Here is a 17937-nt window from a genome sequence, read left to right as displayed (position 1 = left end):
AAAACAGTACATATTGATTCGAATTTCTATAACGAATACATGAACGTCTCGTGATCGTGTGATTGTAAAATAATTAAAACAACTGAAGTGTATTTCATAACAATCTACATTTACTTGAAATGAATTGTCATTATCATAACGATTATTTACACATTTTGCGAAAGTCACGCGTATGTTATCTTTTTAAAATGTAATTACCGTAAAAAAAAAGTGTTGCATTATTAAGGTGAATTGTTCAATTCGATTGTCGATCTATTGTAAAACTGCTATAAATACATTGACATACAAAGTTCTGATAAGTTGTCACAGAACTATCAATAGTATTTATGACAGCATATTATAATTATTATGCACTTTGAAGTGGAATCTTCGCAGAAGTATCCAACTGCAAGCATGTGAGTAACTTTATACTATAAGCTTTTCATATTATTTTCAATTCTAACATTTTTCTTGTTATGCGTATTTTAATACAAAAGAATTTTGTTATTATAATATTTGTAACTTTTGTAGGAGCAAATCAGTGGAAGATTTATTAATCTCTAGTCACGACGTAATTACTAATATAAATTCTGCCACGTTGGATAATCCTAATTCAGCTACAAGTAGAGGAAATGGCTCGTCCGATAATACCCAAGAATCGTTAATCGGAGCATGCGGAGAACGAAATAGCCCTGTTTCAAGCCCAAATTTATCTCCTCGCCCTAGTCCGAAAGCACGTAGTAAACGAGATCATTTGAAATCGAATAGCGATTCAGCTACTAAAGAATCTAATAATGTTAACAAATTCGATGAACACCAGTCACATGTAAGATTTTATAACATATATATTATAAAATTGCTTTAATGTGCTCGTTAATAAGATGCATTTCATTGACATTCAATAATAGGATGCAGCAAATAAATCATCGGACTCCTCTCAAGCTCTAAAAATTCCACACGAGGGAAAGAAAGAAGCTCGTGGTGGAGAGCGAAATAAAAAGAAATCATCTTGGTACAATGTTTTATATCCAACATATAAATCGAGGTCTGACGACTTTAAACGAATATTTAAAGATGTTCCAGATGATGAAAGATTAGTCGTTGGTAAGTAATTCATTAATGATATATCATTGATAAGAATAAATATTTTTGTATAGTAAGTTTATTTTTATGATAAAAGTTTTCTAAATATGAAAAAGGTGTTTGTCAAAAACATATTTAATTCTCGTAGATACCTAATACAATGTTTACTTATGGAAATCACAGTTCTCTAGATTTCAGCGTTATTCGCATTCTTGTCAACAGACTTGAACATTTCTTTTTTATGTACAGTAGGTGTACAAAGTATTCGTACATCTTTTAAGAACTAATAACTTTTTTATAATTGTACCAAACGACCTGATTTTTTATAATCAATTAGAAGCATTGGTTTACGAAATGATATGCAAAAAAGATGTTCCAGAAATTTTTAATTTACAAGGTTACATGCAAAAATAAAAAAGGGATTTTTTAAAACTTTTTTATTGGAGCCCTTAAAGAAAATTTAAAATGTATGTTTTGTAGATCTATAATAGTTACACACATGCTGAAAATTTCATCGAAATCGATTAACATACGTGCGAGCTATAAGCGGTTAAAAATGGTGAAAATCGTAGTTTTACACGACTTTTGATCAATTTCTGCTTCAAATCCACAGAATCGTACATCTTTCGATGCGTGTCATTTTTTCCTACGTCAACCGATTTCGTCGAAATTTTCAGCATATGTATAACTATTATAGATCTACAAAACATATATTTTAAATTTTCATTAGGGACCCAAATAAAAGAGTTTCAAAAAATGCCTTTTTTATTTTTGCATGTAACCTTGTAAATTATAATTTTTGGAAAATCTTTTTTGCATGTCACTTCGTAAACCAATGCTTCTAATTGATTATAAAAAAATGAGGTCGTTTGATATAATTATAAAGAAGTTATTAGTTTTTAAAAGGTGTACGAACACTTCGTACACCCACTGTATATTACAATTTCAGTATTTTTTGTAATGTCACCGCCTCGAAAAGAAAATACATTCACACTTTATATCTTCTTTATCAAACGTTAAGTGTTATTGAATTTAACTTAAGGCGGTAGACTCGTTTCCAGGATTGCAAGGCTGCGGGATTCACGTTCTCATTTCTCGATAATAGAAAATGGGGTTTTTCAGTAGTCAAAAACGCTAGATAAAAGATCGATCTAGGTCGTTATCGCCCTCAAACGTCCTATTTTTTCGTTTACGAGGCGTAATTTGCATTATTCGGAAGCGTGTAGCTATGAAGATAGCTACGTAAGTCATTCAATAAGCAACAAGACAAATTGATATAGCTCGAAAACTGTTTATTCAATTAATACAATATTTCGGCTACTTTTCAACATAATCCCCCCCAACACTTATACATTTGTCCTATCGTTCCTCTAATTTTCTTATGCCCTTAGTGTAAAATTCTTTTGGTTGCTGTCGGAGCCACTTTTGCACCTGAATCTCGACTTCATCGTTTCAGACGAATTTTTTGCCACGTAGAGTCTCCTTGACAGGATCAAACAGTGATACACGCTGGAGAACAAAGTAAAGCCTGCTATTCGCACTAAATGTCGTGGACTTTTGACAGAAGGGGTGATTTTGCTTCACGATAATGCACGGCTCAAACTCAAGAATGCATTCGAAAACTAGGCTGGGAGATTCTTTCACACCCTCATTATATAGTCCAGATCTTGCCCCTTCAGATTTTCACATGTTTGGTCCCCTTAAGTAGGCTCTATGGGGCAAAAAATTCGGCTGAAATGAAGAAGTCAAGATTCAGGTGCAAAAGTGGCTCCGACAGCAACCGAAAGAATTTTACAATACTGTATTAATTGAATTAACAGTTTTTGAGGTATATCAATTTGTCTCGTTACGTATTGAATCGCCCTCGTACTTTGAGGGCGATAGCGTCCCAGATCGATCTTTTACGTAGCGTTTTTGACTACTGAAAAACCCCGTGTTTGTATTATTGAGAAATGAGAACGCGAATCCCGGAAACACCTTAGCAATCCTGGAAAAAGGAACTCCCTTAATATTCTTTTTATTCGCTGAGAAGCAAAGACTACAAAGTATTAAACATCATCTTACACATTATATTCTGTGACTGTTATTCTTCAGGCATTTTTTGTACACAATAGAAGCAGTAGAAATATTTTACGTTTTAATGCAAAGTGACTGGTTACGTAATGAAATATGTTTATCATTGACAAATTATATTGATTATATTAAATAGTATTATGAGTATTATATTTCAAAAGTATATATATATATGTGTGAATATATATATATATCACAATGCGTGATTTTTAGATTACTCATGTGCACTACAACGTGAAATATTGGTTCATGGAAGACTTTATGTTTCTCAAAATTATGTATGCTTTTATGCAAATATCTTCAGTTGGGAAACCGTAGTATCTTTACGTTGGAAGGATGTTACATCTATTACCAAAGAAAGAACTGCCATTGTTATTCCTAACGCAATGACAATATCGACTGCCACAGACAAGTTTTTTTTAACATCTTTCGGTGCAAGAGATAAAACATATGTAATGCTATTTCGTGTATGGCAAAATGCCCTGATTGGTAAGGTATGAACATTTTGTATAATATTTTAACACTCCGATAATAATTCATTTGGATGTAAAATCGAAACGAATGCATATCAATATTCGTTATACATATGAGGTGTTTTTAGTTAGCAGATAATCCCAGTAATCTCACGATTGATAAATATTTACTCATCGTTTATATTTCATGCTACTACTACACTTTGGAAAAGTTGTGTAATCGATTACAAGACTTGTACAGAATATTCTAAAAAGATGCAACGAAATCATGACAAACGAAAAATTGCAAAATCTTCATGACAAAAAAACGTTCATAATACATTTTATTATTTTCTCATTGGCATCGTGTTTGAAATACAAGTAATTAGAGTTTCGAGATTCAACTTCGGATGTATGCTGTTTCTTAAATAGTCAAGCATGTGATAGAACATTAACAAGAAACGCGTATAAATACATGTTTGCGTACATTATAGTAAGTATTTCAACATACTTCTCGTGTTTTTATCAAATATGTTTATCAAATATTTTTATTTTCATATGTCGAGTTAATTGTTCCTATTTTTTCTTTCTCTTCATTATTAATAAGATATAGACAAAATACATGTCTCACATAAGTTATATAAAATGTTATTCTAGAGGAGTACACGTAGTGTATGTAATTACACAACTAATGGAATCAATTTGCAATCATCTGATGACTTTGTTGTTATTTTTCTTATATCTACTTCTATAAACATTTATAAACGTCAACAGCATCTACTTATAAACTTACTATAGAAAGTAAGATAGAAAGTAAACAGTAACCTATCACCTTCAGTGTTTACATGCAGAAACAGTAAACACGAGACAATCGCATTAACCAAGTTATACTAAAATACATGTAGCACGTGCATCTGACAAATATTTAAATTTATTTTTTCCGTAGTTCTTTCCTCTTTACGTGAAAAATTTCCACGCTAGTTGCTTCATTTTGCATAAGTAAATAATCCTCTTCGTTTAGTATTTTAAATGATTAATGTTTCTCAAGAAATATGTGATAAAATGATATTTTTGATAAGAATAGATAATTTTAGACAAAGCTCTTGACTTGTGTAAGATTAATTGACTAATAACAAGCTATTGTGTTATATAGATATCAAAAGAGAAATTTTGTAGAATATCACAAAAGAATTGACGCAGTCCCAAATTTTCTAACAGATATATTCGTAAAATGTCTTCATTCCATTTTATCATTATGATAATTCGATTACATACAGTTAATTTATTATGTGATATTTCTCATTTTCTTTTGAATCTTATTTTAATCATTATCTCTCTAACATGTGAGATGCGTATCTTGGTTTCTTTAATTTTTATCAATAGTATTTTCCTTTGATAGCAGGAGTTCATAGTATTTAATAATAAAATATTTTAAATCACTTTCTCTATCGCTATTGTGTTCATTACAGCTTAATTCACATTTTTCTGGATCAAATACCTTTGTTTGTCTTACGATTTTATTCAGAAATATTGAGAAAATAATATTTAATTTAGGTTAAATCTTACGGATTTTCTCATTTCTCTTATAGTGAAGATTTTGCATGTTCTAAATATTTTTTATAATTTCATATGATACCTTGTTCCTAGAGTGTTTTTACCAAGTTATTTAATGCTTTATTTTTTCATTAAAACCACCATGTGTGACCTTTTGAATTTGCTGAAGTTATTTATTTGTTCTGGTATATGAAATATTGTCATAACACACACAAATGCAAAAATTCAAACTTATTACTCGAACACATATCAATAATATATCTATTTGGTAATTAAGAAGCGCGTATCAAAAACCGAACCACGCTTAATTGCTTTTATTTCGAAAACAAAGTCTCCGACTTCGTAATGCTACGTATTATGCACCACATTAAATAGTAATATTTCACCTATGAAATAACATGTATCAAAGTATCAATTATAATTCTAAGCATAACATGTTTGATTTTTTAGCCAATGAGTTCGGCGGAAATGTGGCAACTTGTCCATTCATGTTATGGCGATCAATTAGGTTTAACATCAGACGATGAAGATTATGTTCCACCACTACCACCGGCTGATGACGACAAATTATCAACAAGATTATCTGTAGAATCGTTTCCTGAGGTAATTTATAATGGGAGTGTACAAATAACGTTTCATAATAATCAAATGGTTACATATACAGGGTCTGTCCGGAAAGTAATGCAACCACATTTTTAAAAAGAAATTTATTAAATGTATGGGTACAAACCTTTAAATTTCTTCAAAGTAGGATCCTTGGGTGTCGACACATTTTATCCAGCACGATTTCCATGCTTCGTATGCTCTTGGAAGGCGTTTTTTGAAACCTCTCCTAGTACCCTCGTCACAGCCTCTTTGACGCGTTCCACGCTTTCAAAATGGCATCCTTTTAGCACATTCTTAATTTTTGGAAACAAGAAAAGTCGGCGGGAGACAAGTCAGGACTATACGGGGGTTGAGGAAGTGTTGTGATCCAACTAAGAAGTACCGTTTACTGTTTTCCCCGTAATCTACGGAAAAGTTTTGGTTGGAAGTGCTCGACGAGGCTGCGACGAGGGTACTATGAGAGGTTCCAGATAACGCCTTCCAGGGAGCATACGAAGCATGGAAATCGCGCTGGAAAGAATGCGTCAACGCCCAAGGGTCCTACTTTGAAGAATTTTAAAGGTTTGTACGTACTCATATGTTCAATAGATTTAAAAAAAAAAATGTGATCGCATTACTTTCCGGACAGACCCTGTATTATGCATTATATTGCACTGTACATACATTAGCGGACAAAAGTTTAAGACGGCTATCTTTTCAGTAGATTATCGCATTTTATTAGAGACACTAAACGTCGAACAATTCTCAATTGTTCTTAACATTTACACATATATATTCGTACTCTATCTACGAACAATCTAGACTCTTTCAAAACATAAACAGTGTTTGGCAGAATGCGCATGAAACTTTCAATGCTGTATTTGCTGCGGTGCAAAGGATTGCAAAGGTGCGGGATGCGTGTTCTCGTTTCTCGATAATACAAACACGTGGTTTCTCAGTAGTCAAAAACGCTAGATAAAAGATCGATCTAGGGCGCTATCGCCCTGAAAAGTCCTACTTTCTCGTTTACGATGCGTAATTTGCATTATTCCGAAGCATATACAAGTGCGCATGTAGCTATTTTCACAGCTACATGCTGCCGAATAATGTTTGAATTAAGATCTTCACCTTTGCGACGCACAGTGGGCTGTATGCCCGATTTCAGCGGTCAAAATTCAATTTTTAAAACTTTACATAAATTGTACAATTTTTGTGGCTTCAGTTAGTTGAATATCTGAGGAACAATCTCCCATCATTCGTTTTCCCATTCATGTATCCATAAAGCAGTGAAAGTCGGAAGTTTGAAATTCTGTTAACACGCTTTCATATTTCAACGAATTCACCTATTAGTCATTGTTACCTTATTTACGTACACTAACAGATTTTTGTTTTATAGAAGTTTTTTTAGCTAAGTATGAGGTATACTTTTACAAGAAATTCACTTTTGTACTATATGTATACATCTTTTTAGTTATTAATATTTAAAGATAACCAACGGTTCAGTCACTTTCTTTATGATTCCAAGACTTTGGTAATGACTTTGTTATACCTCCGGGTGCGATCGGGTGTTCATTTCTGTGCCATTGTGTTCTTTAAAGTTTTCTGATTAAGATGCAAGAAAAAAAAACTGCTACTCCGTGTTTTATGGTTGATCAACGAAAAAATGGCCATCGCGCGCGCGCGAAAATCGCAGCATTTCTCACATCCTGCATGTTCGCGTTCGCTATATCTTCGTATTAACTTAAATAAATACTAAATAATAATAATAAACTCACAATATATACTAAAATAAGAAAACAGTATACACACAAAACTTAAATAATATACAAGGTGGGGCAATAACTATGTCCACTTTGAATATTGCCTTTATTTGTAATAATATGAAAATATGTTGTGGACAAAATTTGCGCGGTATAGAGGGGGACATGTTGTGCCATAAACAATTTCTGCGTGGGTGGAGGTATAGAGGAGATTTCAAGGTCACCTTGATTTTTTAAAATCGAAACACCTACTTTTTGTATCATGAATCGATAAACTATCGAATTCTGAGTAAAAATGTATTTGACCTCCATATGTCTCAAATCTAATAGTTAACGAGATATTATCGAAATATTTTTCTTTCTTCTTTTGATAATATCTCGTTAACTATTAGGTTTAGTACATACGAAGGTCAACACTTTTATACTCAGAATTTGATACTCTATCGATCTATGGTATAAACTAGAGGCTTATTGTTGCTCGCTCGCTTCGCTCGCTCGCGAGTAGGGTTGGTTTTGCTCGCTCGCTTTGCGAGCTCGCGGATAGGACTGCTCTTGCGAAAGGGTTAGTGGTACGCATGGCTAGTAGTACCTATAGCTATTAATGTTTTTTTTTTATTTGGTGTGTGACTCTCCACGAGCCACACAAAGAACTTCCCGATTCGTTAGTTGCAGTATATTATTATCATTATTAAGTGTACGTTTTAAGAAGATTATACGTTTTCAGGGAAATTCAATAGTTTTCTACTTATCAAAATGTTTGCTATATGGCGTCGCATTAAACCAATATCGTATGCTCGTTGCTCGCTTGGTTCCTTGTTATAGCATACTAATGTTGCAAAATAAATTGTCTTAATTAGTTTTTCGCAAACGATACAACTTCTCATTATCCGGGTTTGCAGTATTGATCTTGGTTTTCTTCGATACTGTTAATTTAAATTGTCCCAAAATATATAAACCGCGCTCAATTTTGAAACTCTGCTCAGTGCTACATACAACATTTGTAAAGTTCGCCTTTCTGATTTTTTAAAATCCAAACATACTTTCTCGTATGTTTGTCCCTGACTTTTATGAATCGTAATCGCTTCAGCAGGAACCACTGGAAATTGACTACGTGTGATTTGATATTTTTCCTCACTCGACATATTTACTTGATTCGATATTTTTATTATTGGTGTAAAATGTTGATCAATATTGGCATTTTTCATATAATCACGATAACGAGTTCTTACTTTCACTCCTACTTTGGCCAATTGAAAATATAACCACACTATAGACGGAATTTTAGTATTTTCTTGAAAAGTAACAAATTTTAATATTCCGCATGTGTGCTCCATTAACCAATCCGTTTTCAACATCAATGTTATTAATAATTATCATATAGTTTATATTAATTTTCAATTTAATCTCAGTTAATAATTCGTTTTGAACTGATTGTTTTTTTAAAGATTGTAATATAAATTTTTTTTGTACTTTCATCGATATTCTTTGAAAATGTATTCTCGGGAGTAGAGATGATTAACTCACTCTTGCATTGGGATAATTTTCGATTATTGTAAGCGGAAACATCATCGTAAGGTACAAAAAAAAATTTGTTTAAAATCGAAAAAAAAAATTTTTGTGTAATTACGTTTGTTTCTTCGGTGGAAACTTTCCGTTCTCTCGTATAAATTGCATTGTTGAATGAACTTCTTTCGAAAAAACTAAAAAAACTAAAAAACTACTTGACCAAAATGGACCAAAATCTAATCAGCTCTAAGTTACAGCGGGGCACATCGATTGCATCATTCATCATCCTGATCGCGTTGTTACTTTTTCTGAAAACGTTAACGAAAAATTTGATTACATAGAAACGGCCATACGCACGCACGCACGCACGCACGCACGCACGCACGCACGCACACACACACACACACACACACACACACACACACACACGAACATTTTGCTGAAAATAGTCTAAAATGACTGCAATGACCATGAAACGTGAAGATCTGCTAAAAAATCGATTTTCGATTTTCTGGGTCATTACAATAACTTCCCTATAAAAACGGGAAGTTAAAAACGGACATTCTGGTTTAAAAAATCAAGGTGACCTTGAAATCTCCTCTATGCCTCCACCCACGCAGAAAATGTTTGTTTATGTCACAACATGTCTCTCTCTGAACCATGGAAAATTTGTTCATAACATTTTTCTTTGTAATAACTATTTTAAAAAGATATTTTAATTGTAAATGATTACACTTTTCGATAGTGTACATGAAATTGATTATAATACCCAGTACTTGATTGAAAAATAGCTACAAACTTTACAATCTAATACTCTCCTCTTTGTGGACAAATTTTGCACTCAAAACATCCGTTTCAGCAAAAACGGTATACAGTACAAAAAGTAAAAATCTCAAGCTTCAAAATGGATGTTTTTTCATCAAATTTGGATAAATTTGAGCAAAGTTACACAGCAGTTTCAATATTGAGCGAATTTTGAACTGGCTGTGGCCGCTGAAATCGGGCATACAGCCCACTGTGCGACGTCTGATATAGCGAACTCCGTCAGAAGATACTCCATTGAACTTATTGTTAGACACTTAAGAGCAATTGGGTACTATTAGACGTTTAGCATCTCTAGTAAAATGCGATAATCTACTGAAAAGATAGTAGTCTTAAACTTTTGTCCGCTACTGTATACAGGGAGGTCCGTTTAAATAAGGACACCTAAATATCTCTTCAAGTTATTGTGATGCAAAAAATATTTGTTATGTAATGTGCATGGTGTCAATGGACCAAATATCTGACACGAATATTTTTTTCGAAAGGTCTTTTTTTCGGAGTTATCAAGGTCATCGATGTTTTTTGATACATAACTACATTCTTATTTTATTGCATCGGGTAACTGATCGAAAAATACATTCAGATATATACATATATATATATATATATATATATATATATATATATATCAGATATATATGTATATAATAACATGAACTTGAAATTACCTTGATCTTCGAAAATTAAAGTTTTACCTTCAGATCAACATCTTAATTTTCTCGCTATTGTTACTCGTAGGAAAAAATGTTTCAGCAGAGGCTTGAATGGTATCGAGTGGAGCATATTTTGATGTAATCAGTTTTTTCGTGAGTGGACGCATAAAGGCCATATAAAGGTCAACTTTGTTTTTTTAAATGGAATGAGGTATTTTTTAATACATCAATCGATGCAGCTGAACATTCGTTATAAAAAAGTACTAACCTATGTACGTCGAAAAGTTAGTATAGTTCAGGAGATATTTCAATTTAAATAACTCTAAAATACCATTACTGTCGTACTAAGACGTTAGCGTTTACTTAGTTGCGAATTCGATAAAGTTTGCTACATTACGCTGTCGAGGAATGTCAGCCCTTAAATTGCGACCTGTACACTAGCCAACGAATTCGATTAGAATCAATTCTGATCAGTTTGTGTCTCAAACTTATTTTTCAACGCAGAATTCTGTTCGTAACTTTCTTATTTTTGATTGTTTATTTATGGCACACGGCCGGCTCTTTTCCGGTTAAAATGATATCCCACACGATGCAGTTCGAACTATAATTATTTGCCTAATCCACGATATAGTAAAGCCTCGACTATCCGAACCAGATCAGACACGACGTCTTCGAGACGATTTTAGAACGTATTCCAGTGGCAGTTTTGTAATGTTCGAGGGCTTGAATGAAAGGTGAAGAATGGCGCTGTGTGATAGAGGTGATCACGTTTAAAAAGTCAACAGAACCAGTTTACTTACTTGTGTCTTAGCACGACAGTAATGGTATTTTAGAGTTATTTCAATTGAAATATCTCCTTAACTACTAACTTTTCGACATACATAGGTTAGTACTTTTTTATAACGAATGTCCAGCTGCATTGATTGATGTATTAAAAAATACCTCATTCCATTTAAAAAAACAAAGTTGACCTTTATATGGCCTTTACGCGTCCACTCACGAAAAAACTGATTACATCAAAATATGCTCCACTCGATACCATTCGAGCCTCTGCTGAAACATTTTTTGCTACGAGTAACAATAGCGAGAAAACCAAAATGTCGAAATCCGGGGGGGGGGGGCACCCTGTACGTATCTGAATGTATTTTTCGATCAGTTACCCGATGCAATAAAATAAAAATGTAGTTATGTATGAAAAAACATCGATGACCTTGATAACTCCGAAAAAAATGACCTTCGGAAAAAAATATTGATGCCAGATATTTGGTCCATTAACACCATGCACATTACGCAACAAATATTCTTTGCATCGCAATAATCTGAAGTGATATTTAGGTGTCCTTATTTAAACAGACTTCCCTGTATACACTTATACACATTATAATGCAGATATTTGCTCACACACATTTTGACTTGATATATATCTTTTGTTTAATATAAAATGAAAGGTTGAAAGCAGTAATGTAGACAGTTTGGCAACTGGAGTAGCAGAACATCGGTCTCTTAGAGAACAGAAACTCTTAGAAACAGATCTTAGCGATACAACGGAAAGCGAAGCTGAGAAACATGCATGTACGTGACAAAAATTCATTTTATATTCTCGCGAGCCAGTTATTTTTTATCAATGTCTAACATAATCCGACTGTATTTAGCGTTTGATATAGAAATATTTGAAGAGGCGATTTTACAAGCCAAGCTAAAATGAAAATCAAGAGCAAGGAAATAGCAGTCTTGTTTTCGATTGTCTGGTAGATGTTAATTATTAATAACTTAAAAAACGAAGTCGAAATCGTAATTTTGATACTCTTGATTTTCATCTTATATTGTCATGTTGAATCATCCTTTAAATTTTCTCGTATCTATTACGAGACCCTCTATATTTTCCTCCTTTTATTGTTATGTTTAGGGAACATATTTTAGGCTGATTAGTTATTATTATTAAACTGCTTTAATATATTCACATACACATTTCTCAATTGTTAACAAATATGAAATATACACCATACATTGAATTGATAAAAATAATAATAGAAAATGAATACAGAATTAATTTTTGCGTACTGTTGCAACGCGTTGTAATACGTATTAATGATTTTAGTGAAGCCAAGCATTCGAACCAGTGCAGTATGTACTTCATCGCATGAAGGACGGCAGATTGGCAAGACCACATTACCTATCCAAATTGATCATCTATTCACTTTATTATTTACAAATTCTAAGTTTTTCTTAGATTTTCAAGCAGCTCGCAAAACTACAGGTAAGCTGCAATGATCTTGTAATTATTAATTTATACATGTAAGTGATCATGATTTAATCGAAAATGCGATTATTCTGTCATGTACAAGTGTTTTTATTGATTTAGATTTGGTACAATCATCTTGGACACAAAATGAACAAACTGGCCAAAAAGTTCGAACTTTATCGTTTACAATAGCGTTGTCTCAAGCCATTGGACCAAAAACTTCTCAAATTACGGAAACACAGGTAGCTACACTGCTCAAAAGAATTAAGGGATCACCTCTGCGAACCCGAAAAATTGCTACTAGTTTCCATAGTTTTGAACGGACTTCAGTAGCGTAGAGAGGCTATTTTTTTATGGCTGCGTCTACCGCGCCGACCGCGCCGAGACTTGAATCGACGAGCCGAACATAGAGAAGGACAGAATGAAATAGGATCGCGTGGCCGAAGCGTGTCGCCGTCGCCGGCACAGTTTAAAGGCCCGTGCGTCATCACCAAAAAGTTGTGTCTTCTTTATTTTCCATTATTTTTTAATGGAACTTTCACCAACATATTCGTGGCATTTTTCCAATGCAAAATGATATACCAAACACGATATAATTTCAACTGTATTTAGTGGTTTAATCGACGATGAAAGCTTCGAACGCAACGAAGAAGAGCGTATGGGAAAGAAAGAGACGCGGACAGTCGACGTCGCCGGCACAGTTCAAAGGCCCGCGTTGTCGCTGTCCTTCCTTGCTCCTGAAACTTTAACCGTCGATTAAACCACTAAATACAGTTGAAATTATATCGTGTTTGGTATCATTTTAATCAGAGAAACGCCAGGACTAAGCTAGTAAAAGTCCCATAAACCGATTATTAAAATTAAGAAGTTTGAGAATTCGATTCACTCGAGTCAATGCTGTGGTGTTCACACCGATATACCCGAGCCGAGATCAATCATCGCCGCCCTACGGCGCGGCGCGGCGCAGCGTTGGCCGGCAGTGGAGTGAGTAGGCAGTGGACTTCGATTAAATAGGCGACCCAGGACTTCGATTGAAGAATTGCTGTATCGTTAAACAATGGTTTGAAAGCGTAAAACCTTTAGTTTCGGATGCTCTGTTTCAAATTCTTGCTATGTCGGTTTTTGACAAAGTTATACCGAGATAAAGACAAAATTGACGGTTAACAAAAATTTTGTGCAACTTTGTAACATCGCACGGGGCGCAACAAATTTTTTTGATACATCGCATTAATATCATTTGGAAGGGCTATCTTTCCTGTGTAAAATGCGTGGTTGTTGATTCTTGTGCGATTTTTTTTGTTCGGGTTATTCAACATTGAAGTAAATGTTGGCTTTTTCACTTTAACTGGCTCCAGATAGCGAAGAATCAAAGAATTCAGAAACGTAGAATCTTGTGCAAAAAAGCAATAGAAAGAGCGTTTCTTTCTCTTCAAGGCACTTCTTTTGTTTTTTCAATTTCATTAACATTTCGATATACCAGGTGTTTCTGAAAATATGCTTAAAATATGCACAATTTCCATTTTTCCTTTAACTCGCTATATCTCCGCGAGAAATGGTCGCTATATCATGATCCTAAAGTCAGATTGAAGCAGAGATTCTGCCGATTCGATTGAGCTCCCCATGAACTCGTTGCGACAATTTTTTACCTATGGCAGCTGTGTTTGAAGTTAGTGCTTTGCAGAAATTAGCGCGCCACGTACAGTGGCTGCCTGGCATCTCTGAATACGCTACCGCCGCGCCAGCGCACAGTGGAAAATTTGGACCAAACTCGATTCAAAATCAAAGAACTTTCATAAGATTTAATGTTTATCGATCGTATTTTTGATAATGAAGGTGTGATGATATCGGCGCACAGGTTCAATCAAAGATAAACTACTAGCAATTTTGCAAATAATTAAAAACTCGACGTTTCGATCGTGACATGGACCTTTTTCAAAGAACTTTCGATAGGAATGAGGTAGAGCGATGACATTTTTTTAAAATTACAACTGAAACTTTGCAGAATGTGGGAAAAGTAGGAAGATTATGGTACGAACGTTTTTTAACGTTGAGAAAATTCGTTAAACATGTAGCATTTCAAGAAAATGTGGTTTCTCCAGTACCACGCGCGGAAAATTTTTTTTTAACATTATATCATTTCCCGTAGATTTTTTCACGCTGATTTCAAATCTGGTCTCAAAATTTGTCTACGACCTCAGGATTCTGCAAAATCGATTTTGCATATTTTAAGCATATTTTTAGAAACACCTGGTACATATATCGAAATATTAATGAAATTGAAAAAACAAAAGAAGTGCCTCGAAGAGAAAGAAACGCTCTTTCTATTGCTTTCTTGCACAAGATTCTACGATCAGTTTTTCGCTATCTGGAGCCAGTTAAAGTGAAAAAGCTAACATTTACTTCAATGTTGAATAATTCGAACAAAAAAAATCACATAAGAATCAACAACCACGCATTTTACACAGGAAAGATAGCCTTTCCAAATAATATTAACGCGATGTATCAAAAAAATTTGTTGCACCCCATGCGATGTTACAAAATTGCACAAAATTTTTGTTAACCGTCAATGTTGACTTTATCTCGCTATAACTTTGTAAAAAATCAACATAGCAACAATTTGAAACAGAGCATCTGAAACTAGAGGTTTTACGCTTTCAAACCATTGTTTAATGATATCGATACAGCAATGTTGGCCGGAGTTATGATCATGGAAACTGGTAGCAATTTTTTGGGTTCGCAGAGGTGATCCCTCAACTGTTTTGGGAAGTGTATATTGAGCAGTAATTTATTAAATAAGTTACAAATGTTTTAAATATTATATAAAGAAATATAAATGATTGTTTTCGTTTATACAATATCATATGTGTAACAAAATATTTTCAGATAATGTTGCCATCTAGCAGACCAGGCCAGTTTTATGGTATCGACGTGGAGACTGTAAATGCTGGAATTATGTATGCTGACTCATTTAGTGTACAACTTCATTATTGTGTACACAGTGTCTCAGAGAATGAAACAGATCTCACAATTTATGCTCAAATAAAGTATAGGAAGAACGTATGGGGTTTTATAAGAAGTAAGAAACAATGAATGAATGGGAAATACGGATTATATATTTACACAATGGATAATAAATGATTATTCTATAACAAAAATAGGTGTGATTGAAAAAAATTGTTGGGCTGGGTTAGAAGAATATTTCACGAGTCTCATAAAAGCGCTAACTATCGAATGCGAAGAATTTAGTAACAGCGGAGGATTAAAAAGAAAAGCAAGGAGAAGACGTCGTGTTACAGGAACTGGTATTACTTTACAACCTCATTCTGCAGAACATGCATCTCCTAGTTTACAAAATTCTTTAAATTTGCCACATATAAATGATAATGCTGGTACGTGAACAAATAAATTGACCTGAAATTGTTACATTTTAACACTTTATACAATATATTATAAATAATCTTTGAACATACAGCTTCTGGAATTCGAGGCGATCCAAATATTATAATTAGTTCAATGCTTTTGATTGCTGTATTATTCCTGATGGTAATTAATGGCCTATTATATTATAAATTATGGAGTTTGGAGGAAGCTGCAGCCTACACAATTATGGATTTACATGTGTTAAAGTGGGTATTAAATATTCAACACTAATTGCAATACGTATCTACAAACTGTTTACACTTGATTGCTTTTTAGAAATACTCCAAAGACTGAAGAAGATTGGATCCACCTGTTACAACAACAAGAAAGTTTACATAATGTAGAAATGAGAAAATGGCAACGAGTACTACATACTGCTGCACAATTACTTAGACAGGTATGTTGCATATTCTAGTATTATAAAATCACAATATGTACAATGTACAATATATTACATTACGTAAAGTATATGCTAAACTTTCTCACGTAATTTTAAAGACAGAAGAATCACTGACGGAATTACAAATGAGCATTCATCCTACTGCAACAGAAAAAATGTTCTCAGTTTTAAAACCAAGTATAAAAAGTTTTAACTCGCATACAGGACAGCAGAGCCATTCAGAGATGTAACGAGCTGTAAAATATTTCAATGAAATCATTATTGTAATACGATACATATTTAAAAGTACCGTTACAGTAAACTTCTAAGTTTTCCGAATAACAAGGGTATTATTAATGGATCGCGTTGCACTTGTATATAATTTACAACAAGGCACAGAAATGCGCTGTGATATTCATTCTCTTTAAGCTCCAAAATATGCAGCATGCAAAATATTTCACGCATAGGAGAAACGTAATTGTTTATTAATTTTGAAAATATGTAGTGTTGCATTTTCTTTCTCTGATAAGATATTAAATTTATCAAATCTCCTTTGATGCTGATCTTATAAATATATATATATATATATATATATATATATATATATATATATATATATATATATATATATAAAATAATGTCATACATACATACATACATGTATAAATGCACGCATGTATATTTGTGTATGTGAATAGATAATGTATATTAGAATATTGTAAAGGAGAAAAATAAATAATTTTTAAAACCACATATAATGTCATTACAATCTTTTATTCAATCAAAACTTATAATTGGGTCATTCGTCGATTTTGTGCTAAACGAACTACAGTAATTCTTCAATCGGAGTCCTGGGGGTGTCTTCCATCGGAGTCCAGTGCCTACTCACTCCACTGCCGGCCAACGCTGCGCCGCGCCGCGCCGTAGAGCGGCGATGATTGATCTCGGCTCGGGTATATCGGTGTGAACACCACAGCATTGACTCGAGTGAATCAAGTTCTCAAACTTCTTAATTTTAATAATCGGTTTATGGGACTTTTACTAGCTTAGTCCTGGCGTTTCTCTGATTAAAATGATACCAAACACGATATAATTTCAACGTTGCAACGAAGAAGAGCGTATTGGAAAGAAATAGATGCGAACAGTAGCGTGCCGGCGCGGCGTCGATTGGCCTATTACAAAATACATTTTTTCAACCTGGAAAATCAACTTTATAATGTCGAAAAATTTCAACAAATTCCATGGTCCGTTGTCTATGTATAGTCTATATGTATATGTATAGGAGGCCTGGCCAACCCAAATGGTTTCACGGGCCACTTTGATGACGCGTAACGTTCAGTAACGTTACAGCGGGCCGCACTTTAGGTAAACATGCTTTTAAAAAATGTGATACAAACACAAAATGAATAAAACTTTATTGTCATACGTC

At 33.7% G+C, this 17937-nt stretch overlaps 1 protein-coding gene across 1 annotated transcript; it reads left to right on the top strand.

The window, feature by feature from the left end:
• Positions 1-57: 57 nt before the first annotated feature.
• LOC143207561 (protein Aster-B) lies at positions 58-17096 on the top strand. Its single transcript, XM_076421202.1, has 13 exons — positions 58-395; positions 511-805; positions 888-1083; positions 3349-3629; positions 5592-5744; positions 11916-12039; positions 12566-12724; positions 12830-12951; positions 15593-15785; positions 15868-16098; positions 16182-16335; positions 16406-16526; positions 16628-17096. The coding sequence occupies exons 1-13, from the start codon at positions 349-351 to the stop codon at positions 16757-16759; spliced, it is 2208 nt and encodes a 735-aa protein (XP_076277317.1). The 5' UTR covers positions 58-348; the 3' UTR covers positions 16760-17096.
• The last annotated feature ends 841 nt before the right edge of the window (positions 17097-17937 follow it).

This window comes from Lasioglossum baleicum, chromosome 3, assembly GCF_051020765.1.
Source record: "Lasioglossum baleicum chromosome 3, iyLasBale1, whole genome shotgun sequence".
Lineage (NCBI taxonomy): Eukaryota > Metazoa > Arthropoda > Insecta > Hymenoptera > Halictidae > Lasioglossum > Lasioglossum baleicum.
This window is presented reverse-complemented; position numbering and strand designations above follow the sequence as displayed.